Raw genomic sequence first — 27,167 nt, 5'->3', positions numbered from 1 at the left:
TTAGTAAAACTAGGGCAAATAAAAACCTTTTTAAATGCCAGTATTAATTTTATTGAGCATTGGCCTGCTATTTTACTTGTCTTTGCACATTGAGTATCATGGAGTTCCATTATCTTGATGACAATGGTCCATTGAGAACCACGACCTGGGTGCAATACATCATCTATGCATTCTGGTCTTCGGCTCACTGTATTGTTGACGGACTAAATGCTTTGAAGCATGCCCATCAAAGCTGCCATATCTAATCTGGCCCCATTCATTTGAATAGGCTACCAACCTCCGTTAAGGAGGCATGCATATTTTTAAACTTTTATTCAATTATCAACATTTTATTGAATTTAAGTCAAGTGAATTATTTTGTGATTTTAATTTTTTAAAAACTTTAACTGTTTTCAACATTCCTAAATTTGTGAAAAGTGCAAAGGCTTCCTAAAACAGAAGCTGTCAGAAGGCCACCAGTGGACAGAATCTCAATATGAGACTCACTCATTGCTGACAGAATACTTCACCTCGGGGGAAAAGCAGGAGAGGTGTGGCTTTAAGCTCTCCAGAAGCCCACTGCACTGGTCCCTAGAGTTCATCTGGTCTGAACATCACTTCTTACACATAAGCTGTTTTTTATTTCATGTCTTACTCAGGTTAGCTTGGATTACATTTGAAGCACATGGTGGACATACATCCATCTCCATCCTCTCTTTACTTGCCCTTGAAACAGCAATATTTGTAAGTCGTACATCTTTGTTAATATTGGTAAAAATGTAGTAGATATATTTTGAAGGAAGTATTATGTTTATTGTTTATCATTAAGTTATTGATGTAACACAAGTTACTCTTGTTTACAAGGTATAGTTAAGTAGTGTTGCCTGTGTGTATAACCTTGATTAACACTTATGAAAATAATTGACAGTATTAGTATATTCAGATGCTTGCCACTTCTGTATTGAATTTAGTATGTATTTTACTTAACCTTCTACAGTTTCACAAATAATATCTCATTAAAACTCTGAAGACAGCTTCTATTTTGGCTGTTTTTGAGAAGGTGCTTAACTCACTGCATATCTTTGTACATAGGCACTATGAAGGCAGTAGAATGAAACGATAAGTCATCTTCTAAGATACATGGCCTGTGTCTGAACGGCGTAGATCATAATGGTAGCTCCTAATCCAGCACAAAGCTCAGGCTGCCTCAGCAGATGCAAAGACGCATGAAGCAGAAGATGACTTATGCATGGTGAGTCATATAACCAGCATCAGTCATGCTTTGCCATCACAACCACCAATTCAGCTTACTAAAAATATGTCCAAACTCATCTTGGATAGAAAGAAGACAGTGCGCCGATTGCATGAGAAGAAGCTGTCCACACCACACAGCCAACTTGTCTTTCACATGGTCCAGGTATTGGCGGTCAAGGTCTACAGCAGCAAATACCCGCAACACCTCATCTACAGTTCCATCACAGCAAAGACCTCAGTCAAGAGTTACTATGGATGCCAAATCCATCTGCACAGACATGGATAGTCTGAACTTTCATCCATCCCAGAACTCACATTCGGCAAACCAGTCTCTGCAGTGTTCTCATTCAGGAGCTGCAGGACCATTAGATTTGGCTTGGTATCTCGTTTATCGAGATTTAGTCACAGCAGGGACTAAAAGTGTTTGCCAACCAGTCTGCCAGTTATCTGTCCTGGAAGTCCAGCTTTCACAATGCCTTAGAAGGACTAATTCTCAAACCTAGCAAAGAGCTAAACCTTCTCTGTAAGTGGCTTAATGGGGAGTCACTGCAAGAAGGGTTAGAGCAGTTCAGATGAATAATCCAGCTACTGGTTTACAACGCTCTGGCAGAGGCTGGACAAATACTATGGCTCTCCACAGGCAATCGAGGAATCTCTCCTCAGAAGAGTAGGTAATTTTTTTAGAATTCTCACACAAAGAATCATGCAAGTTACTGGAGCTTGCAGATCTGATGTCGGAATTGCAAGCCACAAAAAACCAGGGTTACCTCCAGCCTCTTGGACACAACAAAAGGAATAAACCCTACAGTGGAGGAACTACTGAAGGAACAGTGAATAACTGAAGGATTTAAGTATAAAATGAAACATCTGCCAATTCCATTCTTTGTGGAATTTATCTGCTGTCACACAGAGATATGAAATGACTCTAATTCTCTTCTCTCAACTTCCGGCAACACCTCATCCAAAGAGATGTCTCCAGCAAAAGCATGGTAAACCAAAACCCTTAACAAAACTGAAGCAGAAACCTCAGTAAAGAACCACAACAGAAAATGCCCTGTTCACAAGAAACCTCACCTTTTAAGAAAATGCAGAAGATTCAGAGAAAAAAAACACCCGCAGACCAGAAACACTTTCTAAAAGAACACACAATATGTTTCAAATGTTGTGCTTCAAAAGCACCCCAAGCAAAATCCTAACTCCTGAAGCTACACATGGTTATTCACAACCTAAGGACATAGCTGACAAGACAGCCTTTACCTTTACGACCCACCTGGCTTCAACTATCACCTTCTAGCTTGTAGTCCAGCATCTGAAAAATCTCCTGTGTCTATCATACACTGAACTGAGTGTAGCAGTGACTAGCGCAAAGCAGCAGTGTATAAAGCAATGTATAAAGCACCCAACGCAGAAGAGCCAATGGAACCATGTTCCTACTTACTGATGGCAACCTAGTGGATCATGCCACAAGAGGGCTCCAAGCTAATCAGTCCACCTTCTGGCAAAGCATTTCTTGTTGATCCCCACCAAGAAACATTATCCACGTGGGTATTTTTGAAGTGAGAATGGCTAAAGACAATGCAATAAGACTGTTTTGAAGTCCGTTCTCTGAGACTATCCTTCTTTTGCCAAAGACTTAATGAAATTAGCATTTGGGTTTTAGTTTTAGAAGTTAAGTTTAACATTCTATGGATGCCTTGCAGGGAGTGTTCTGGCCTCTAGAGGTGCAGTTGTATGCAAATCATTTTATATGAACATCGCTTTCTGTACGAAAGCTGTTTTTTAATATCATTTCCTGTGCGGGGTAATTTGGATTAAATTCGAAGCACATGGTGGAAAGACAATCATTTCCATCTCCTCTTTATTTGCCCTTGAAACAGCAATATCTGTGAGTCTTAAGGTTTTGTTAATATTGGTAAACCTTTAGTAGATATATTTTTAAGGAAGTATTATGGTTGTTGTTTTTCATTAAGTGGTCATTGTACCACAAGTTTACTCATTCACTCAACAGAGTTATGGGGTGTTACATTTGTGTATTACCTTGGATAACACTGTGAGAATAGCTGACAGTATTAGAATATCCAGTCACACGATGAATCTGTATTAAATTTAATAAGCATTTTTTCTTATCTTTCTGCAGTTTCACAAGTAAAATCTCATTTAAAAATCCTGAAGAAAGCTTCTATCTTGGTTGAATTTTGAGAAGGTTTTTAACTCGCTGCATAGCTTTGTACATACACACGGCGAGGGCAGTAGACCCAGAGTTACAAAAGGTGAGTGCACAGCAGGGACGAGTGTGTGCATGGTGACTATGAAAAGAGGGCTGGGTCCATTGTAATCAAGCCCATTGATTTCAATATGGAGAGGCGAGTATAACAGCTGTTTGAATTTCCAACTTGTGTTTAGCACTAGCAATTGAGTATCTTTCAAATCCTTTATAATTGTGATACAATCACTATAATGGTATAAAAGAGATGATAAATGGGCAGGATATTCAAACTACTGAATTGGAAGGCTTTAAGCACATGAATCACAACTGCTAAATATCACAAATAGATTAATATTCTCCATATATTTGCACCTGACAATACTGGAGCAAAATTATAGTCACCAGCAAAATGCAAGTAATAATTCTTTCTAAGCTCCTCCATATTTATATAGAAAAACTGCATATTTTGCTTCTACTGAAGAACTCTACAATAAATATACGCATCCCTAAAATGTTAGCTTGTTTTTCATTATTCAAACATTTTCTTGTATTTTATAATGAAATACTGAATATGAAGGGCTTGTTGTTTAAGTCAAAAATTAGTAATCCATTGAGAACTTAGAAAATCACAGTTAAGATTGTTAGGTTATGATCAAGAAATGAAGTCACCACTCTCCAGCCCTCCCCCAACCTTTCCCCCAAACTCCTGACACATTTTAGTGTTTTCTCCATGTTTGACACTGCCAGAACAGTCACAATAGCTTTGTGGTCCGCTTTTTCTAATGTCTCCTGCTAGATTATTAAAGAAATAGGAGCAGGGGAAGCGTATTTGATCTTTCAAATTGCTCCACCTTCCATCAAAATTATAGCGGATTTACCCCAGTCAATTTTTCTGCACAATCACTGTAATCTTTGATTTCCTTAACACCCAAAAACCTTTTTTTCTCTGTTTCGAATGAACTCAACGACTGAGTTTCCACAGGCCTCCGGGATAGAGAATTCCAAAGACTCACTATTCTGCAAAAGGCACATTCGATTCTCCTCTGAAGTTTAATCTGGATAAGTATGAGGTGTTGCACGTCGGGAGGTCAAATGCAGAAGAAGAGTATACAGTAAATGGCAGGACCCTTATGAGCACTGATGTACAAAGGAATCTTGGGATACAAATCCACAGCTTTCTGAAAGTGGCCACACCTGTAGATATGGTGGTAAAGGCAGGATTGGATATACTTGCCTTTATTGATTGGGGCACTGAGTGAAAGAGTTGGTAAGCTATGTTGTAGCAGCACAAAACTTTGGTTAGGCATGCTCTGTACAGTACTGGTTGTTGAATTTCAAGAATATTAGTAAGGCTTTGGAGAGGCTGTAAAAGAAGTTCACCAGAATATTGCCTGGATTTGAGAGTATTAGTTATAAGGAGGGAATAGAGAAAGGTGGATTATTTTCCATGGATCATCAGAGGCTGAGGGCAGACCTAACAAGCTTGTAAAAATATGAGAGGGAAGATAGCATAGAGAGTTTAGAGTCCTTTTCCCCAGGATGGAAAGACCAAACACTACAGGGTATAGATGTATGATGAGAGGGAACATTTACAGGAGATTTTTGTGGGTGAGATATTTTTAAAGAAAAGGAGTAGAATGCCTGGAACCCACTACCAGGGGAGGTGGTAGAAGCATATACGACATCAGTGTTTAAAAGGGATTCAGGCAGACATATGAACATGCATGCAATGGATTGATAAAGACAGAGAAGATTAGTTTAAATTGGAATGAAGTTCAGGACAGAACTGGTGGGTCGACAGGCCTGTTCCTGTGCTGCAATATTCAATATTCCTCATTACAATCCTACTGCTTATTCTTAAGCTGTGAGCCCTGGTCAAGCACACTTTAGCCTTGGGAAGAAATACTGGAAATAAATGCAAATGAACTATTTGTGTTTGTAAGAAATCAAATATGTTGAATGATATAAAACGCTTGAATTAATTTTGAAATAATTATCTTTTACTTAAACAGTCAAAACAATATGTATGCCTATTCTTCACTGAACCATATACGGTACTTGACAAACTCTTCAACATAAGCAAAATCTTTTGGCAGAGTAGAAGAAATGTTTTTCAGTTGCAATTTTACCTTTCTTAGCCAAGGTTAAGTAAGTATTAAACTGTTGCTAATAGTTAGAATGTAAACACAAGGGGATAATGCTGAGGCTTTATAAGACACTAGTCATGCCACACTTGGAATATTGTCAATATTTGTGGGCCCCTTATCTCAGAAAAGATATGCTGTCATTGGAGACAGTCCGGAGGAGGTTCACGAGGACGATTCTGGGAATGGAGGAGTTAACATATTAGGAACATTTGCAGCTTTGGGTCTGTACTCACTGGAATTTAAAACAGTGTGTGAGGAACTCATGGAAACCTAGCAAATGTTGAAAGGAGTAGATAAGGTGAATGTGGAGAGGCTGTTTCCTCTGGTGAGCATACCCAGAACTAGCACAGCCTCAAAATTGAGGGGTGACGTTTTAGAAGAGAAGTAAGGAGGAATTTTTTTTAGCCAAAGAGTAGTGAAGCTGTGGAATGCTCTGCCACAGACTGCAGTGCAGCCAAGTCCATGAGTATATTCAAAGTAGAAGTTGATAGATTTCTGATTGGTTGTGGTATCAAAGGATATGGTGAGAGGACAGATGTGTTGGGTTGAATGAGATCATCCAATAAACCATGAAATAAACAATATGGTATTATTATGGCTTGTACGTCATGAGCAAAGGAGCAACTTTAAAAGTTAATGAAGAAGCTTCAATTGTTAACTAAATGTAATTTTCCCTAAGTTAAAGTGGTGAAAAAAATTACAAGACCAATAATTGCATCAATTTAATTTTAAAATATTTTTCAGTTTATAAACTCAGATAGCACATCTAATTTGATATGAAGTGTGAAGTAATAATGACTTCTTGATCATGTGCTGAAATGAAGAGAAACCATAAACTTCACTACAGGCAACTGCCTGGAATCATTTGTTGTGCACTCCTCTAAAGACTAAACAGTACACAGTCAATGAGAACTGATTTTTTTTAAAAACCCAGAGCTAATTACAGCCCAGAAAGGTCAATTCAAATCACAATCAAGAACTCGCAGAGGCATAAAGCCAGTGGCAACAATTATCACCTACTTGTGTGAGTCAGTTGTAAATTGTTAAGAAATGATGCTCCTCTCAGAAGGGCAGTCAGTTTTCCTAGCAGCCTTAAACTTCGTGAGTCAAAACCTAATTGTTCATAGGTTAAAGGTGTGTCTCGAGGCACACATTGAGTATGTAAACAACATATAGATCGATTTAAAAGGGATAGAATGGATTTTAAAAAGTGTGATGCCATTTGAAAACATTTAACAGCATTTCAGAAACATTAACTATTTTTGTTTATGGATTAAGCAATAGGATTAACAAAATGTAATATAAATTCAAGGTTTAAGTTTGAACCAGGTGGAATATTCTGGAGAAGCAGCTGAAACCTGTTTAGACATTTGAAGAGTAAGTAACACATGATAGCTGCTAATCTAGATGTGGCAGAAGTGTAAATAGCTGTGAGGAGGCCTTCCATTTGTGACATCTCATACAAGCAACCCCATCCTGTTCTGGCTGTGCTTGCCTGAAGGGAGGGTATCAGGGGGTTCAGTTTCCTGCTGCAGCTGATGCGTGATGTCGCCTAATGTACTAGCTCTGTGATGCAATTTCAGTGTGCTTGCAATAAATGATACAAACTTGCTCCTAGCTCTCTTCAGAGCCCCTCAAAACAGGGAAAGCCAATTAACAAGTGACGTCTGGTAAGTGTACATTGTCATTCAGGCCTTAGTGGATGATGATAAAATTGCTTACCTCTAACACAGTACCATGCTGTTTAGGGGGCTTCCATACAATCAGCCAGCATAAATAACAATGCCTTTCTACGATTTTTACTGAGTGATGAAGATTTGTTTTGCACTTATTAGCAAAATGAGTGATGAGCACCTCTATTCACTTGGGCAATTTTTTATCACTTAAGTAACCTGACCCTGCTGGCATCTCCTCAATAATCTTCTTCCTTTACTTTATATCACCTGGATTAAAGAGTTTTCCATTTGGAAATCTATAAGAGTCTGTCATGATGGCTGGCAGCAAAAAAAAAGTTGAAAATAACAGTTCAGAAGATTATGAAAATCTAAATGCTTAAATCTCTTTTTTTTCTCTTTACTTTCAATATTGTTAGTGCAGTTCATACCTACTTGTACATCTACTTTAAAGAGTGAAAATCAGAAGGATTGGTCACTATTTGATCACAAGAATATGATACAATACATTGTCTAAGTAACATGAATTCCCACCGCCTGCCTGTGTATAATGCAATTATGAACAAAAACTGTATATATGTCTCAGTACAAGACTATCCACTGACATCTTCTACAAACCCACTGACTCCCATAACTATCTTGACTATATCTCTTCCCACCCTGCCCAATGCAAAAATGCCATTCCCTATTCCCAGTTCCTCGGTCTCCGCCACATCTGCTCCCAGGATGAGGCTTTCCGTTCCAGGACTTCTCAAATGTCCTCTTTCTTTCAGGATTGTGGTTTCCCTTCTGGCGTCATCAAAGATGCCCTCACCCGCATCTCCTCCACTTCCCGCACTTCAGCCCTTAACCCATCCTCCCGTCACCACAACAGGGACAGGGTTCCCCTTGTCCTCACCTACCACCCCACTAGCCTCCGGATCCAGTATATTATCCTCCGCAACTTCCGCCACCTTCAACAGGACCCCACCACCAAGCACATCTTTCCCTCCCTACCCCTCTCAGCTTTTCGCAGGGATCGTTCCCTCCGCAACTACCTGGTCCACATGTCCCTCCCCACAGATCTCCCACCCGGCACTTATCCCTGTAAGCGCAAATGCTACACCTGTCCCCACACCTCCCCCCTTACCACCATTCTGGTCCCAGACAGTCCTTCCAGGTGAGACAACACTTCACCTGTGAGTCTGTTGGGGTAATCTATTGCATCCGGTGCTCCCAGTGCGGCCTCCTCTACATCGGCGAGACCCGACGCAGATTGGGGGACCGCTTCGTCGAGCACCTCCGCTCCATCTGCCACAACAGACAGGACCTCCCGGTTGCCACCCACTTCAACTCTGCCTCTCATTCCCATCTAGTTATGTCCATACATGGCCTCCTCTACTGCCATGATGAGGCCAAACTCAGGTTGGAGGAGCAACACCTCATCTACCGTCTGGGTAGCCTCCAGCCTGGTGGTATGAACATTGAATTCTCCTATTTCCGGTAATTCTCTCCCCCTTCCCCTATCCCAGGTCCCTCTGCCTCTCTCCCCTTTCAACTTTCTCATTCTTTATCTCTACAGTTCTTTCATGCTTATCCCCTTCCCCCTCCCCCCTTTAACTTTCCTCTGATTGGTTTTCCACCTGGCGCCTCTAGGCCCTACCCCCCTCCCCTATCTCTATTACTGGACTTCGGCCCTCTCTTCCCCCCATTCCTGATGAAGGGTCTCGGCTTGAAACGTTGGCTACTCTTTTCTCACGGATACTGCCTGACCTGCTGAGTTCTTCCAGCGTTGTATACGTATTCTATATGTCTCAGTATTCACACCAATTGACATGGTAAAATTTAAGGCCTAAAACACAGAAATATTGACCTTAGTAATTCTAATCAAGCTGGCATCATCCTTTTAATTCCATTAAATTAATGACAACATTTCCATATTCAATCAATGAGCTTGTATTAAATCCTATTCCATGGTAGAGATCAGCAGCAGTTGAACATGCAGACTGTAAAGAACCTCTTCTGTCACTCTGTATGCAACTGGGAATTTTAATATAATTAGCTTGTTGGATTGTGGAAATCATTAATTATTTTATATGCAACATGTTCATGATCAGTATCAGGAAATAAAACATTTATGGTGTCCAGGTGAAAGCACATTGTCATATTGAGCTTTCCATTTGGAAATCTATCTTTTAAGATAGTTTTGCAATATTTCAGATATTGCAAAACTATCTTAAAAAATAACAGGCAGAGGAAACATCTTTGCAGCCTTTACCTAATTAAAAAAAACTAATTATAGGGAATTTATTTTCCACCTTTTTAGATCATAGCTTTTTTTTTGTTTGGGCTTTCACTAGAAGAGAAAAATGATATGGTTTTAACTGACTTATGAAGGACCTTATTCAGATCCTATCTACGCCAATTCACAGGTCACAAGCAGGACTAATGAAAACCATTTGCTTGTTTTTGGTTTCCTTTTCTGTTAATAAAATACAGCTCTGTGATTTAGTTGCACAATTTGGAAGACCGAGTCTGTTACTCCTGTTCTGCTGAATCAGCACTGGCAGATTCCTTACATTAATACCGACTGTCTCCAACTCCGAAGATACATTTGTCTTCTATTTGAAACTGGCAAGCAATAATTTAAGCACTTGTGTATACAAGCAGATTCAAATATTGTCTGATTCTTGACTACTGCAACAGATTTTGCTATAAATGGCAAGCAACTAATAATTACTCAATATATTTTGAAGAGTTGAATTAGTAGGCAATGAAAAATGTTGCTGGTAGATTTCAGGCAGAAATTAATTATTTTAAGTTTATTTATTAGAAGAAGTATTAATTTGATTTCCACTCCTAACTTTTGCCCTATTTTTATTTGTTTACTGAATGCCAATATTGACTGTAAGGCAGCATTTATTTTTCATTTGCAAATGAAATTGAGAATGTGATGAGGAGGTCCTTTCTTGTATTGCTGCATTTTATGTCAGGAAGGTACACAAGTGTTATTTGTCAGAGAGTTCCATGATTTTGACTGTAATGATGAAATGATGGCAATATACATTCAGTTGTCTCCTATACCTAATCAAGTGGTCACCAGATGTATGTTCGTGCCCTTAGCTCATCCACGTCAAGGTTCAATATTGTTGTGCCTTTTCTGCACACCACTGTTGTAACATGTGGTTATTTGAGTTTCTATTGCCATCCTGTCAGCTGGAAACAATCTAGCCATTCTCCTCTGACCTCTCTCTTTAACAAGGCATTGTTGCCCACAGAACTGCTGCTCACTGGATGTCTTTTTTTGTTTTTCGCATCTTGCTCTGTAAATTCTAGAGATTGTTGAGTATGCAAATCCCAGGAGATACAACATTCCTGAGATACTCAAACCACCCCATCTGGCACCAACAATCATTTCACCATTAAAGGTATTTAGATGACATTTTTTCCACATTTTGATGTTTAGTCTGAACAACAACTCAACCTTTTAGCTATGTCTGCATGTTTTGTGTATTGAGTTGCTGCCACAAGATTGGTTGATTAGGTATTTGCATTAACTGGCAGATGTACCTAATAAAGTGGCCACGGAGTGTATTTGAAATATAATGCCAATACGCTACTTTAAGGTGATGGCATTCTTGTTTACCTGTTTGTCCTCCTATGTGCTAGAGATTACAAATGTGAGAGGCACTGTGAAGGAAATTTCCCTAAAATTTGAGTTTGTGTAGAAAAATAACCTCCCTCATAAAGTGAGAATATTTATATGAAGCAAAATTATTATCAGGAGATTGAAGGACATCACAACATATAAAATATGTGGATGAATAGCTCATTAGGTTCTGTGAACTCACTCTGCCATTCGATATCACAGCTCAGATCTTCCACCTCCTGCCCTATCACAATAATCCTTGACTCCTCAAATTCAGAAATCTATCAATTTCGGTTTTGAACACAATCACTGACAGAACCATCAAACTTTTCTGGGGTACACAATTCCAAAGATTTTTGACTTTTGAGTAAATAAATTTCTCATTTCAATTATAAATAGCCCCACTTCTTACTTTGATGCCTCCAGAATTCCTCACCAGGGGAAACAACCAACAGCAGGCAATCTGTTATTTTCCAAATTACATTATCATAAAGTCAAGATGAACCCCTCTTATTAATTCTAAATATCCTGTAAAATATTGCTGAAGTAACAGTTGTATCCGGAAGACCAGAATTTCACTCTGAACTCACCATAATTTTCATAATCGCATAACCACACCATTTCAACAACATTTTGATACAAACTATTCTACAAGACTATAGAAGTGCAAACATTTAGAAAGGATTGAGAAAGAATAACGAGATGTAATATTTCAAAGTAAATCTGCAATAATGAATGTAATTCATGACACCACACATGTTGTTATTCCCTAGCAACAGTGCTGCTACGGAATACCAACTGTGAAAATGCATTTAAATCACTGATGCAGACATGTGGAAAAATTGAACAATTCCTGTAGCAATTTCAAGAGGCATTTAAGTCCAATTTTATTCCATTAAACTGTTCTATGTATCTCATGTAGCAGTAGCCAATTCCCATTGTACCCCTTCCAAGAGATGAGCTCCAAATTGCAGAAAACAATGCTTCCTGATCGTTTCTCTAAAAGTTTTAATTAAACTGCCCCAAAATATTTGCTGGAGGCACTACCAAGTAGGTAGCACCCTGTTCTACTAAATCTATGTCATTGGTTGCCCTAACATAGAAAATACAGCATTGCGTCCTGGTTAGATATTTAATTTTGAGTAGATTACAATTCCACCTGGTCCTTGGCCAACCTCTGTGTATGCTGCTTCCAGGGTTAGTCCCATCCCAGGACAACAATATGAATGGGAATTATAGCCAGTCTTCACGTTCTCTTCCCTGAGACGAGTAGCATCGCTACTGTTACCTAAGAAATGACCAGCTAACTGGACAGTACTGAAGAAGAAATCCGTCATTATCTACAGAGTGCATTTATCAAACATACAACTGCAGGAGCTAGTAGATAGATGGAATATAAAAGCTGTATCGTATTTCGCTAGTCTCCCTGCCATATTAATCTTAATACAGCTTTTCTTCAGTACGCTACTGGAAAAGGAATTAGAGTTGACGGAATTATTTTATTGTAATGTTATGAATCCTGACTTTTTCTTTAAAAAGATCATACATACTTTGACTTTCTTACATTAGTAATGTTATCTCAGGAATGCCCATATGCTCCTAATCCAATAAGATTGGGGGAGATTTCAATGCTGTTTAATTAACTTCTTTGCAAACCCAGCTCCATAAAATATACATGAATATCAATACAACACCATTGAAAAATCCTACACTGTATTTATGTGATGGAAATGAGAAATCAGGACTTGCATTAGTTTATCTCATTAAACATAGGGAGATTTATATATTTCACTGCACGACACTGTTCAAGAATGATAAAATGCATTTTAGTAGGGTATTTGCTGGAAAAACTTCCATTTAACTGATAGTATTTGGAAATTTTGTTTATATTGTTTTTGTTAATTGCCCTGAAATCACATTTGGAGGAAAATTTTTCTGTTCTTCTCACAAGAAGTACGTGTGCGTCACTGTATTTAATACCTAACCTGAAATGTCTTTCAAGTGAATGGCTTGCTTTATTATTTCAAGCAGTAATGAGTCAACCACATTGCAGTAAGTTTACTATCACATAGTAGTCAGATTTAGGAATAATGAATTTTATTGTCACCATTAAAGATACTAGTTTTGTGCCAGAATTTATTTCAGGAACAATTTAAAATGCTCAGATTTTAAGGTAAAATTGAAATCATAGCACCATAAATCTAGGTCTCTGGAATGCTTATCCACAATGTAATCAATATATCAATGTACAATATGTTTCCATGTTTCGATGTACATGTGACAAGTAAAGCTAACCTCTTTACCTTTATCTTTGACTCCCATATTACGGCCATTCTAGTTAAGGAAATTCACCCTTAGAGAATTCGCCCAAAATCAGACATATAGAATAAAGTTCACTCTTAGAAAATTTATGTAAGGAAAAAATAAGGATAAAATGGGAACAAATTCATTTTAACTATTTTAATTTTTTTTGCAACTTGCACTGTAATAGAGTTTTTGTAGTGCAGTAATAATTTTGCTGAGTTTTCCATGTTTTTTTAACTCCCAGATGTTTGAAAAAGGGCCAGCAATTTAAGTGAAAGTTGAAAACGTAAACAGAAGGATGTAAAGTGATAAACAGAGGCACAAAACACGGTAGATAATGGCATCTGATAAGTAAGGGAGGTTGCAAGCTAAACCCATGGTTAGTGAATTCCTTATGTGACTTCATCAGCTTCCAGCCTTCAGTTTAATTTTTGCTCCTGATTAATACCTCGACATTTACCTATGTCTCCAAATGCAGCTGTTGGCCACTTAAGAGATTTGCTTTGGAAACTGTCAAGACAGAACTGAAGAACTTATTAATGTTGCCAGCTAGGTCATCTGCTACCATGATTATGAAACAACTATTTAACCTTTCCAAATATCCTTGATTATGAATAATTTCTTCCTTTGCTATTTGGACAAATGTGAGCTATCAGAATTCACCTGATAAACATATGCTATTTATGGACAATAGTTTATTGACTGTCAGGAGAGGTAAAACAGAACTGGCCAGCTATTAATAATCTCTTTCATATGAATGTTTTTTTTTAGATCGGTAAGCTTAAAAGAATTGTAGTAGAGGTTTATGGCAATACAAATTGCATGTAAGATATTTTAGGCCAATGGGGAGTATGACTGATGTCTAACAGAAACTCAGATGATATGTGCACATGCTCTCTGGCCAAGCAGGCAGCCTCACAGCAAACAAACAGCTGTATTAATCCTGATTATCTAACAAGGATCCTTGATGCAATAATGAATCAGATAACCTTTAATTATCCTATGATCTTCCGGTCAGGTGTAAGAATGCTTCTGCTCCTTTCATCAGAATGGAAATTGAAAAGGGAGACAGTATTTTACATCAGTGTTAGGGAGACTTTGCATTTGCAATATGGAAACACTTACTGATTGTTTACAAGTCACTCAAGGTCAAAGCCATTACTCAGTACGGAATCACACTGGAATAATCAGAAATTACAGCTGTCAGATTCCATATCAGCCTTGTAAATATCAAACTTCAAAGTTCACAGTAAATTTATTATTAAAGTACATCTGCCTGTATGCTATTATATACAACCCTGAGATTCATTTTCTTGTAGGTATACTCAATAAATCTAAAGAATAATAACCACAACAGAATCAATGAAAGACCACCCAACTTGGGCATCCAACCACAGTGCAGAAGACATCAAACTCAGCAAATACATAATGAAAGAAAGAATAATAATAAGTAAATACATAATAAATACCAAGAACATGAGATGAAGAATCCATGAAAGTGAGTCAGCACAATAAATGAGATGGCCAAGGCAATAGATCAAACAGATTCTGAATTTTTGTAAATTTTATTTTGTGAACACATGTAAGGAGACTACACCAAATCGTTAGGTACTTTTATTAATTTAGTATGAATGGGAGCACTGCAATTATTATAGGTCAAACCAGAAGTTTCAATCTGACATTCTACCTTATAAACCAATCCAAGCTTCAATGATAAAGACATTATTTAGCACTGTGGCCACATTACTTTCTCCTTTATCAGTCCACAATATAGTGGGCATTGGTGAGATTCATGATGAAGGAACATTTGGGTGTATATGATGGAATAAATTTTTCAAAAGGATTGTATAACTAAATTAACTCATAAGCTGGTCTTCAGAGATTAGATTGATCAGATTGGTCTCCTTTAAGTTGGGCTGAAGCAAGTCACACGCACATTGACAAAAGTGATGAGTAGTATTCAGGGACCAAACATTAGCAATAATATTTAGTGGGTAGTGATGTCAAAATGTGCATGAATGCCATTGAGCAGATCTAGGTATCCCTGTGCATAAGCACGTCAGGCATGGAAGACTTGGAATCAGCTTGATATGCTGCAGGAACGATCAAGAGAGTACCTAATTGCATTTAGTGAGAAGCAACTAAACTATTGTCTGAAATAAATGAATTTCTACTTCAAGCCCTTTCCTGTTTCTATAACAGGATCTAAAGCACAAACTTCCCAAACCATTAGTGTGTCAAGTTACTCTCTCCATTGACAACAAAGTCTTTGAGCACCATGACAGTACATGCGGGATGTGGCATTCTGAACTCCTTCAATATCTCTCCAAATTTTTGAAAATCTGCTCTAAAAACATAATTCATTCAAACCATGGTTACTCGCATGGGTCCCAGCTATGCCTGCCTTTCTGTCAGCTACGTGGAACAGTCCATGTTCCAAGCCTACACTGGTATCACTCCCCAACTGTTCCTACGCTACATTGACAACTTCATTAGTGCTGCTTCCTGCACCTATACTGAGCTCATTGACTTCATCAACTTTGCCTCCAACTTCCGCCCTACCCTCCAATTTACTTAGTCCATTTCTGACACCTCCCTCCCATTTCTTGATCTCTCTATTTCTATCTCCAGAGACAGTCTACCTATTGATATCTTTTATAAACCCACTGATTCTCACAGCCACCTGGACTACAGCTCTTCCCATCATGTCATTTGTAAAAATGCCATCACCTTCTCTCAATTCCCCCATCTCCACTGTATTTGCTCTCTGGATGAGGCTTTTCATTCCAGATGAAGGAGATGTCCTCCTTCTTCAAAGGAAGGGGGAAAAGGGCTTTCCTCCACCATCAATGCTGCCCCACCTGCATCTCTTCCATTTTGCACATGTCTGCACTCATCCCATCCTCCCTCCGCCACACCACGGACAGGGTATGTCTTGTCCTCCCCTACCACCATAGCTGCCTCTGCGTGCAGCACATAACTCTCTGTCACATCTGCCATCTCAAACAGCATCCCACCACCAAGCATGTCTTTCCCTGCCCCCCCACCACTTTCTGCTTTCCTCAGGAATCGTTTACTACGTGACTCCCTTGTCCACTCGTACCTCCCCATTCATCTCCTTCCTGGTACTTACCCTTGCAAGTGGAACAAGCGCCACACCTGCCTTAACACCTACTCCTTTACGACCATCCAGGGCCCCAAACAGTCCTTCACCTGTGAGTCTGTTGGGGGTCATCTACTGTACCCAGTGCTCCCCATGTGGCCTCCTGTATGTACCGGATAAATCCATAGCTGAAGCTTTTTCTCTTCATTTTGACCCTCCGTCCACACTGAAACGGTGTTTTCCTCCCCCGAAAACAGATCCTTTCTAAAACACTCTCCAGAGTGCTTTAGAAATGCCGATTGAGCGGTTTAGTGTGTATTGGGTAAAGAAGCCTTTTAAAAGCGCTGTCATGACGTGCCGGAACAGGTGGTAGCAGCAGCACAGCATTTCATTGTTTCCTTGAACGCAACCTCCAACACCACAACGGCTTCAGGAGTCTGTCCCTGAGCAGAATGTTACTGCAGCTTTGCAGTGTGACAGAGAATTTCAACCCCCCACACAACCTAACAATTTCAGAACAGACAGCAAAGAGATTGAAGGCAGAAGAGCTAGAAACGTACTCACCAAATACTTTGACCCATAACTTTAAGTATACTCACTTTGCCCTGTTTTTTGTCCTTGCTTGTATGAAGGTGGTTTACCTATTTATGCAAGTACTTCTCTGACAATAGGTGTGTAACAGCCTAATGTAACATTGTATGGAAATACAAGACAACACTGATGCAGACATGTTTTATACATTTAACAAGGTGCTTTATTAATGTATTGCTTGCGCAGACATTCAATAGATGTAATTGTCACTACTTCCAAAATGTCATTTTTAAGTAGTAGCTTATGTTTGGCATAGACGTGAAAATGTTAAGGCCAAAAAAGGAAAATTGTAAATTTCACTTTTACTCAGGTAAAAATAAAATCACTTTTGCCCAGTAACTCGTTTTATTGCACATGTTAAATACAGCAAAACAATACAGAAATTCATGGCAAGAGTAAAGGCAAACAAATGAGGTAACAACAAATTTCACTTTTGCCCAGTAACAAGCCTTATTGCATTTAGTTGTAGCTGTCGTCCCTTTCATCGGTGAAGAGACTATGGCTGTAGGAAATGTTTCCAGGGTGACCCCTCTGTGGGAGTGGGGAAGATGTTAGTGGGGCCACCTGGGGGTCTGTGTGCCTGTATGTGTAGGTATTGTAGTAGCTGTGAGGCTGGTATTGTGGCGGTGAAAACTACTGGGGGGGAGCCATCATATTCCTCATCATTGTAAATCCCTCTGCAACAGAGTTAGTCAGTTTTTCAATATTCATCGTCAGTTGCGTCATACTGTCCGTGAACTCCCTGTCGGTTGTCTCCATACGCTCCAGTGTTTGTTTTTTTCAGTTTTAAGTCCTCCTGCACGAGAGCCAACAGCTGTCTGTCGTTTAAGCTTTTCTAGTCTGTAACTGGACAAACGCGCTCCGTCTTTCACGGCGAGATTCGACACCAAACATGTTGCTTGTTTTCTGAGCATGCCCAGTAGGAGAAGATTCGCCCAAATACCTGTTTTAATGTGGACGGAGGTATTTTCAAAAACACCTGGTGTGTACGCCTATCATTTTTATGCGAAACCGATGTTTTCAAAATTATCCGGTCTAGTGTGGACGTGGGAGATCGCTTTGCTGAGCAGCCAGATAAAGCAGAATCTCCCGGTAGCCACTCATTTCAAGTCTAGTTCTCATTCTCATTCCAACATGCAGTTCATGGCTTCCTCTATCGCCACGATGAGGCCACACTCAGGTTGGAGGAGCAACACCTTATATTCTGTCTGGGAAGCCTCCAACATTGATTTCTCGAACATCTGGAAAATGCCCCCTCTCTCCTTCGCCATTCGCCATCCCCTTTTCCCTCTCTCACCTCCCATTGGTGCTCCTCCTCCTTCCCTTTCTTCCATGGTCTTCTGCCCACTCCTATCAGATTCCCCCTCCTCCAGCCCTTCATCTCTTTCACCAATCAATTTCCCAGCTCTTTACTTCATCCCCTCACCTATCACCTACTATCTTGTACTTCCTCTTCCCCTCCCTCCATCTTTTTACCCTGACTTCCTATCTTTTTTTCCAGTCCTAATGAAGGGTCTTGGCTCAAAACATTGACTGTTTAAATCATTTCCATAGATGCTGACTTGCCTGCTGAGCTCCCCCAGCATTTTGAATGTATTGCTTTCAATTTCCAACATCAGCCGATTTTCTCGTATTTGCTAAACATAATGTTGGTGTTGCTACTGCAGCTCATCCTACCACTTCTTTTCACTCTTCACTGAGACTAGTGGCAATTCCTTTCAGCTGTAGATATGGGCAGAGAAATGGCAGATGGAGTTTAATCTGGGCAAGTGTGAGGACTCACATTTTGGGAGATCAAATGTAAAGGGACAGTGTATAGGTAAAGCAGGATGCTTTGCAGCATTGACGTACACAAGTATCTTGGGTCCAAGACCATCACTCTCTGAAAGTGGCCATTGATAGGGGTAGTAAAGAAATGACCTACATGCCTTTGTTAGTTGAGATGTTGAGTTTAGGGTCAGGAAGTTATGTTGTAAAACTCTGGTTAGGCTGCATGTGGAGTATTGCAATTGAATTCCAATCACCCCTTTGTAGGAAGGATGAGGTGGCTTTGGAGGGGTTGCAGTAAATGTTTACCAGGATGCTTCCTGGATTAGAGGGAAAATCCAATATGGAGGGGTTCGAAAAAATAAGGGTGATTTCTCTGGAATGGCAGAGGCTGACAAAAGAGCTGGTAGATGTTCCCAAAGTTATATCAGGCATAGATAGACAGTCAATATCTTTTTCTTAAGGTTAAAATATCTCATGCTGTAGGGCATGCATTTAAAGTGAAGAGGGAAAAATTCAAAGGAGATATGCAGGGCCAGTTTTTTTTACAAAGTGTGGTGGGTGCGTGGAATGCAGTGCCAAGGGTGATAGTGGAGACAGAGACGGTAGAAATTTAAGGTGCTCTTCAATAGGCACATGAATGTACGGAGAATGGTGGATATGGACCATGTGCTTTATTAGTTTGGTGCAACACTGTGGGCTGAACAGTCTGCATGATGCTGCACTGTTCTTTTACTCCATCAAAGTGTCAATCTAATTCTGATGGCTGGTACATATACGTCTTCTTTAACTTGCTATTGGGATGCTGCTGGCAATGCCACCATTTATTATCCATCATTAATTGCTTCTGAACTCAACCAAGTGTCAACCACATTGGTGGATCTGGAATAAATCCGGAATTGTTGGAAACATTCAGCAAGTCAAGGCTGCATCACAGAAAGAGGGACTGAGTTAACATTTCAGGCAGTTTTTAAGTTCTGAGCAGTCAAATGTCAAATGCATTATTTTTGATCTGTTTTTATTTCAGATTTTCAGCACCTGCCATTTATTTGATTTTCATTTTGTGGCTTGAGAATCACATGGAGGCCAACCCGAATATAGGCTGCAGACTTCCTTCATTAGTGAACCAGGTGGGTTATGTTTTGTCCCTCTTTCTCCACTATAGCGTACATCAATCTCAGCAAAAAGATTCTTCTTGATGATTTAACATCATGTGCTCTCTGCAGTAAAATTTATAATGGACAGACATTGCAATGAAACTCAACCTGAAAGTTTGAAGTCCTTTCAGAATCCCATTCAATTCTCTGTTGACTTTATGGAACTGGAACGTGTGCACATGCATGACCGGCATGTCACCAAACACCAGTCATTCCGTGCAAGATGTGCATGCCCACAATATACAGCACACACATGCAGAAAGGAGAATTGGGGCCAGTTGAGTACAACATTTTTGCAACCCTGATGTTTGTGTGTGAAGGTCAATATGTAGACTGTGCTCTGCAAACACCACCTGTTTATTCAGAATACTAGGTTGATATATGTAAAGTATCTTGGAGTTGTATACCACAAAAACAGGCCTTTTCATTACCAATATCCACAAGAACATTCTATTACTTATCTATACTTAATTGCATTTGTTAGCATTTGGTCCAATAGACTTCCATGCTTTGGCAATTCATCCAGAATTTACTTAAATATGACAATACCTGTCTCCATCCCTTACTCAGGCAATGCTTTCCAACTTCTGGGTAAAATGAATCTCCAGCTCTCCTACACACTAAACCTTTGTCCTCTTGTTTCTGACTCTTCTACTATGAGGAAAATTCTCTATTATTTTTGCTTAGCCCTGAAGAGTACTGTATACTTTAATTAGGTACCCCAGCCTCCTCCATGAAGAACAAACTCAGCCTCTCCAGTCTTCTCTCATAATGTTCCATCCCAACCAACATCTCCTCAGCACCTTCTCCCAACATAACAACTGTACAGCGTATAGTACCCCAGTGATAGCCTAGCCAATGTTTTCTAAAACTGTATGGCTGGTTCCAGGTTGGAAGTTATTTCAGTTCTTTTTTGATTCTTTCCTTCTGTTCAATTCAATAGGTTATTTCCACAATAAGTAACAAACAAAGAGCAAATGTTATATTGCTTACCTGCAACTGAAAGCTGGCCTGATCTAAAGCCTTTGGCATGCCCACGTAGTTATACTTAGAAAGGAGATCTGCCAAATGCATGTTTAGGAGGGAAATGCAGGAGTCACAGGAAATGACACCATTTTATGTGGGCTATTAATTTTAATGAAGAAAATGGCATTTTTAAATCACTGTGTTACCAACCTAAGTAAGAAAATGGAGAAGCTTTCTTCTGACTGAATCTGCTAATGAAGCTGTCAATTGATTTCATTATTCCAGCATCATGACTAGATCTTATCTCCCATGATACTTACAATACTGCCAAAACAGAGCAACCACAAGGAAATACCAGCAAATTATTTCTGGACTCCATTCAATACACAGGGACAATATCCACTGCAAAGTAAATTTTGATTAAAAAGTACATTTGAATATATATTGTAATCTCAAGCCATCAATCAAAATCTGCTCTCACAGTGTAAAGAGCTTCATAACTGGGAATGAATCTGGACTTTGTTACACTTGATTTCTAGCACATACTTCACTGTGTACAGTAATAAAAACAATAGATATGATGCCCAAATAAAACGTCTCTTGGATCCAGTTAAAACTTTTTTTCTCTTATGCTCCTTGTGGGTAAAGTTTGAACAGAAATAATCTTTCAGAAGCTAACTCTATTGAAACCTAATTGCACAAAACATACATTTGACTGCACAACTGTTTGATATTTCAACTTTATACTATTGGTAGCACAACACCATTGTGTATGTAAGTTACCATAGAAAAATGAATTTCTGTCAAAATGTTTCAGGCAGTGATCCAGTTGTTATGCTAAACAGTTGTCAAACTAGTCCTTAAGATAAGGAAAATCAAGCTCGCACCTTGAGTTTGCATTCCTCTCCACCTTAAAGACATAGCACATTACAAAGTAGTAAAGAATCAATTTGACTTCACTTTCCGAAAACAGCTTAATTTGTTTCAGGCAATAATAAAAATATTCCCATAGATATTTTCTTGGCACAGGTCTTCAATGAAATTGTTTAATTTCTTTACATTTCCATGATTTTTTCACAAGTAAAATTGCTGCAAGACTTCGGAAGGTTATGGTAGAGTTTTATGCAACAATAATTAGGCTGCAATTGGAATGCTGAGTTGTAGCCTAACTCAGTCAGTGCAGAGGAGATTCATCAAGATGTTGCCTGGGATGGAGTACTTCATTCCTGAAAGGATACTAGAGAGGCTGGATCTATTTCCCTCGGAGTGGGATATGTTGCATGTTACAAAATTAACCTCAAAGAAAATCCCTTCTACTAACTATCTGTAGCAAAATCAAAAATAGATTTTTTCCTGTGGGCATTTTTGATTGTCGCTTAGAGTGTTCTTTCCCGTATTTGTGTAGAAAGGTTTGCACTAAGTGATTGCTGTATCTCCCAATCGACAAAAAAAAATGTGTAAAACTATGTGCTATATTTCTGAAGAAGTTCATTTAGAAAATGAGTACAACTACAACCAAGAACATTATAGGTGAGTGGTTTAAGATAAAGATTTTACCAGCCATTATTTCACATAGAATGTATAAAATGAATAGATGAATACAATTCCTGTTTTAAAGTATCTTATATTTTGCTTTTACATGATAGATACATTTAATACACATGTCCTTACTACTATTACATTAAAAGCTAAAGTGTGCTTTGGTTGTTCAAGTTATGGAAAGTTTGTATGTAATATGCTGAAAGTTGAGTTAGTGAGGTACAGTATACATATCTTACTGTCACTATCCTTGAAGTGCTTAACGTTGTAAACCAGTTTGTTCACTGGTGGATTTAATGGCCAAACTGAAATGATCTGATTGATGTTATTACATCAGAACAATATAGTAATTTGCATCTGCTCTGTATGGGCCTTTTGGTGGTTGGGGGGTTTTGATGGGATCCCATATCATTCTTCTGGGTTCTAGCAGGTGCAGACCCAGAGCTGTCTGGCATTACTTGTATGATGGCCGGAATAATTTCCGGAATCAATCTTGTGAACCTCCTCTGAACCCTCCCCAATACCAGCACATCTTTTCTTAGATAAGAATCTCAGAACTGTTCACAATACTCAAGAAGGTGAGGCATCACCAGTGCCTTATAAAGCCTCAGCATCACATCCCTGCTCTGATATTCTAGACCTCTTGAAATGAACGCTAACATTGCATTTGCCTTCCTCACCACTGACTCTGCCTGCAAGTTAACACTTAGGGTGTTCTGCAGAAGAACTCCCAAGTCCCTTTGCATCTCAGATTTTTGGATTTTTTTGCCCATTTAGAAAATAATCTGCTCATTTATTTCTACAACCAAAGTGCACGACCATGCATTTTCCAACATTGTATTTCATTTGCTACTCTCTTGCCCATTCTCCCAATCTGTCTAATTCCTCTGCAGCCCAACTGCTTCCTCAACACTACCTGTTCCTCCACCAATCTTTGTATCATCTACAAACTTGGCAACAAAGCCATCTATTCCATCAACTGAATCATTGATATACAGCATAAAAAGAAGTGGTCTCAACACGGACCCCTGTGGAACATCACTACTTACTGGCAGCCGACCAGAAAAGGATCCTTTTATTCCCACTAATGGCCCCCTAACAATCAACCAATGCTCTAACCATGCCAGTAACCTTCCAGTAATACCATGGGCTCTTAACTTGGGAAGCAGCCTCATGTGTGGCACCTTGTCAAAGACTTTTTGAAAGTCCTAATATACAACATCCACTGCATCCCCTTTATCTATCCTATGTGTAATCTCTTCAAAGAATTCCAACAGGTTCATCAGGTGAGATTTGCTCTTCAGGAAACCATGCTGACTTTGTCTTATCTTGTCCTGTGTCACCAAGTACTCCATAACCTCATCCTTAACAATTGACTCCAACACCCTCCCAACCACTGAGGTCAGACTAATTGGTCAATAATTTCCTTTCTACTGCCTTTCTCCTTTCTTAAAGAGTGGAGTGACATTTGCAATTTTCCAGTCCTCTGGCACCATGCCAGAGTCCAAAGATGTTTGAAAGATCACTTCTAATGCCTCCACAATCTCTACAGCTACCTCTTTCAGAACCCTAGGGTGCAGTTCATCTGGTCCAGGTGACTTATGTACCTTAGGTAATCCAGCTTCTTGTGCACCTTCTGCTTTGTAACAGTAACTGCACCCACTTCTCTTCCCTCATACCCTTCAACATCTGGGGCAGTGCTAATGTCTTCCACCGTGAACACTGATGCAAAATACTCATTTAGTTCATCTGCCATATCCTTGTCCCCTGTTATAATTTCTCTGGCCTCACTTTCTGGAGGTCGTATGTTCACTCTTATCTCTCTTTTATTTTTTACATACTTGAAAAAACTTTTACAATTCACTTTGATATTGTTTTCTAGCTTGCTTTCATATTTCATCTTTTCACTCCTAATGATTCTTTTAGGAGTCTTCGTAAGTTTTTAAAAGCTACTCAATCCTTTGCCTTCCCACTAATTTTTGCTTTGTTGTATGCCCTCTTTTTTGCTTTTACACTTGCACTGACTTCCCTTGTCAGCCATGATTGTACTATTTTACCATTTGAGTATTTACTGTATGTCAGAGGTAAGTTCTTTACACAGAGAGGAGTGTGTGTGTGGAACACCCTGCCAGGGGTGCTGGTAGAGGCAGGAGTAAATTCATTAAGGGCATTTAAGATGCTCTCAGATAGGCACATGGTTCCTTAAAGTTGCCACAGCCCGGGGTGGGAGCTGTGGATAGTAGTGGGGATCAGGTCCCACTACCCATTAAATGCTTCCAACTGTGTGTCTCAAATAGCCTCTGACAACCAAGTTCAGCTCCTGCTTTCACATGTCACTCCAGGCAAATGGGGTTCTTCATCCATATGGCAGCTTATCTCAGCAAAGGAAGACTCAGATCTGAAACCTCTGCTGCCTTTTGGCTGTTGTCATTCATGGAGAAGACTCTAGGAGTAAACCCCAAGGAAAAATCTGAAAATGGTGTCCCTAAGGCAGTCCTTGGTTGAGTTCAATGCTGACTGGTAACTCCTGAAACATCACTGGTGCTAAACTGTATTGGTCTCTGCCGTTCCTTTGGATTCATCAGCTGTGTGGAGAGGGGGAGCTGGCTGCATGGGCAACGGCTTGCTCTACATATCGTACTGCCCTGGTTTGTATATCGGTTCACATTCTGAATCCAACAGCTTGGATGCAACACCCATGTTCGACCCTGACTAGCCGAAGCCAAGAAGATAGGCGTAAGGATGATAAAAATGAAGAGCTATATAGGAGGGAAGGGTTAATCTTAGAGTGGGTTATAAGATTGACACAACGTTGTGGGCATAAGGGCCTTTAAGTGTTCAGAATCAGAATCAAGTATATTATCTCTCACAAAATATCATGAACTGTTTTATAGCAGCAGTTTAATGCAATACATAAATATACTTGTACTCTAAATTATAAGAAAATAAGTAGTGCAAACAGAGAGTAAAAAATTGTTCATTTTCTATTCAGAAATCTGATGTTGGAAGGGAAGAAACTGTTACTAAAACATTTAGTGTGTGACTTCAGGCTCCTGTACCTCCTTTCTGATGGCAGCTGTGAGAAGAGAGCAGGCCTGGGTGTTTCATGTTCTGTGTTCTAATTCAGTGAAGAGCCGTGGCTCTGAGAGAAGGAAGGGATGGAATCCTGCTCATCTACAAGTTTTGAATTAATTGGTTTGTCGAAATCTTTCTGGGGTGGTAAGGCCATTTACGTCACCAGGTGAGGATGGTGCAAAGAAGCATTAGTGCCGATGTAACAGAGCGGCGAAGGGTTCTCTTTGTCTGAAAAGTGGGCACCGAATGACAGTGCAAGACCCAGGGTAGTGAGCCAGCATACCATAACCTTGTGGGATCTCTGTGCAAGCTGACAATGAACTTGTCCAGCATGTAGGTGGAAGACTGCACTTTAAGCAGTTTGGTGGCAGCAACAGGAAATGCATTGATTTGAAACTGCAGGAAATCGTACTGACCAGTATATCAATATGTACACCAATACGGCTGCTGACTGCTCGAGATTTAGCAAGGTGCCTTCAGCAAGAAACATGTTGAATATGAAGGCTCGTAAAAGCCTGTGTCGGATGGCACTTGCAGTTTCTCATTAGGAAATATGAGAATCTGCCAATCTTTGTGACTGGCTGTGCAGATCGATCGATCCTGTTAGGGAAAGATCTAGCTCAAAGAATTACAGGTAGACTAGAGGAATTTAGTCAGTGTGAGTACTTTGTTAATGCAACTAGATAAGGCTCCACAGCTGTAAGCATAGATATTTGAAAACCTGTTTACTGGTGTTTGGAGAAAACAAAATGCACAAACACTGAAAAATGGAGGGCTATGTTGGAGGGAAGGGTTAGATTAATGTTAAATTATATTAAAAGGTTGGCAGTTTATTATGGGCCAATGGGCCTGCACTGTGCTATAGTGTTCTATGTTCTCCAATTACGGAAATGTACCCTGAAGACCTGAATAGAAATCTAACAGCAACATAATTTTCATCTTGTCCATTAAAAAGCTATCTATTCTTGTTATAGAAAACTTACCTCCAGTACTCTTCCACTGATATATCTATCACAACTCTCACACTTGATGCCAAACCGAGAATGGTAATCTGTTTCACAATAAGGAACACCATCCCTTAGAAAGAGAAAGAAAATCAATAGTGAGCCATTTAAACTGAGCTAATGATCATACATTTTTCAGCCCTTATAATTTTCATCAAAAGTAAGAGGTACTGAAGCTCCATTTCAAATTATTAGAATTTATAGAATTATTAAGTAATTTCATGACCCTATATATTTGGTTCTACAGTTAGAAAATCAGCATTAAAAATTGAAATGTGTTACCATTTTCAAAATTGTGACAGATTAAGCAGTTCCTGCGCTCCTGTTGCAATAATAAAATAGACCTGTTCACAAGTAAATTTGCTGCACGATTTAGAGAGGTTATGGTTGAGTTTATAAAACATTAGTAAGGCTACAAATGGAATACAGAGTGTAGTTCAGATCTTCATCTTCGCACACAATTGTACTGGAGAAGATGCAGAGGAGATTCACCAAAGGACTGAGATGCCTGGGACAGTGTTTCATTTGTGACAGGACACTAGAGAGGCCGGATTTATTTTCCTTGGAGTGGAGGAGACCAAACCTTGTTACGTTTCACAAAATTAATCTCAGAGAAAATTTGTTCTGGTTATTATCTGTAGCAAAATTGAAAACAGTTTTTTTTTTCTGTAGCCATTATTGATTTCACTTATTGTTGCTTGCACTGCTCTCTCCTGTTTTGTAACTTTAACTTTACCAATAATGCATGAAGTAAAATGGCTGGCTGGTGAATAA

The 27,167-nt window shown here is 39.3% G+C and overlaps 1 protein-coding gene and 1 long non-coding RNA gene across 11 annotated transcripts in view; one reads left to right on the top strand and one right to left on the bottom strand.

Moving 5' to 3' along the window:
• The window catches only part of LOC140739410 (uncharacterized), a 972,090-nt gene that overhangs the window by 529,740 nt on the left and 415,183 nt on the right, over positions 1-27,167 (top strand). The gene's annotated exons all lie outside the window — the stretch shown is intronic.
• ablim3 (actin binding LIM protein family, member 3) overlaps positions 1-27,167 on the bottom strand; it is a 293,274-nt gene that overhangs the window by 82,751 nt on the left and 183,356 nt on the right. For all 10 annotated transcript variants that reach the window (XM_073067675.1, XM_073067684.1, XM_073067677.1 and 7 more), the window contains exon 6: positions 26,373-26,466. In XM_073067675.1, coding sequence (XP_072923776.1) covers positions 26,373-26,466 — 94 coding nt within the window. The remainder of the gene's footprint in view (positions 1-26,372; positions 26,467-27,167) is intronic.

This window comes from Hemitrygon akajei, chromosome 15 (assembly GCF_048418815.1).
Source record: "Hemitrygon akajei chromosome 15, sHemAka1.3, whole genome shotgun sequence".
NCBI classification, from domain to species: domain Eukaryota; kingdom Metazoa; phylum Chordata; class Chondrichthyes; order Myliobatiformes; family Dasyatidae; genus Hemitrygon; species Hemitrygon akajei.
This window is presented reverse-complemented; position numbering and strand designations above follow the sequence as displayed.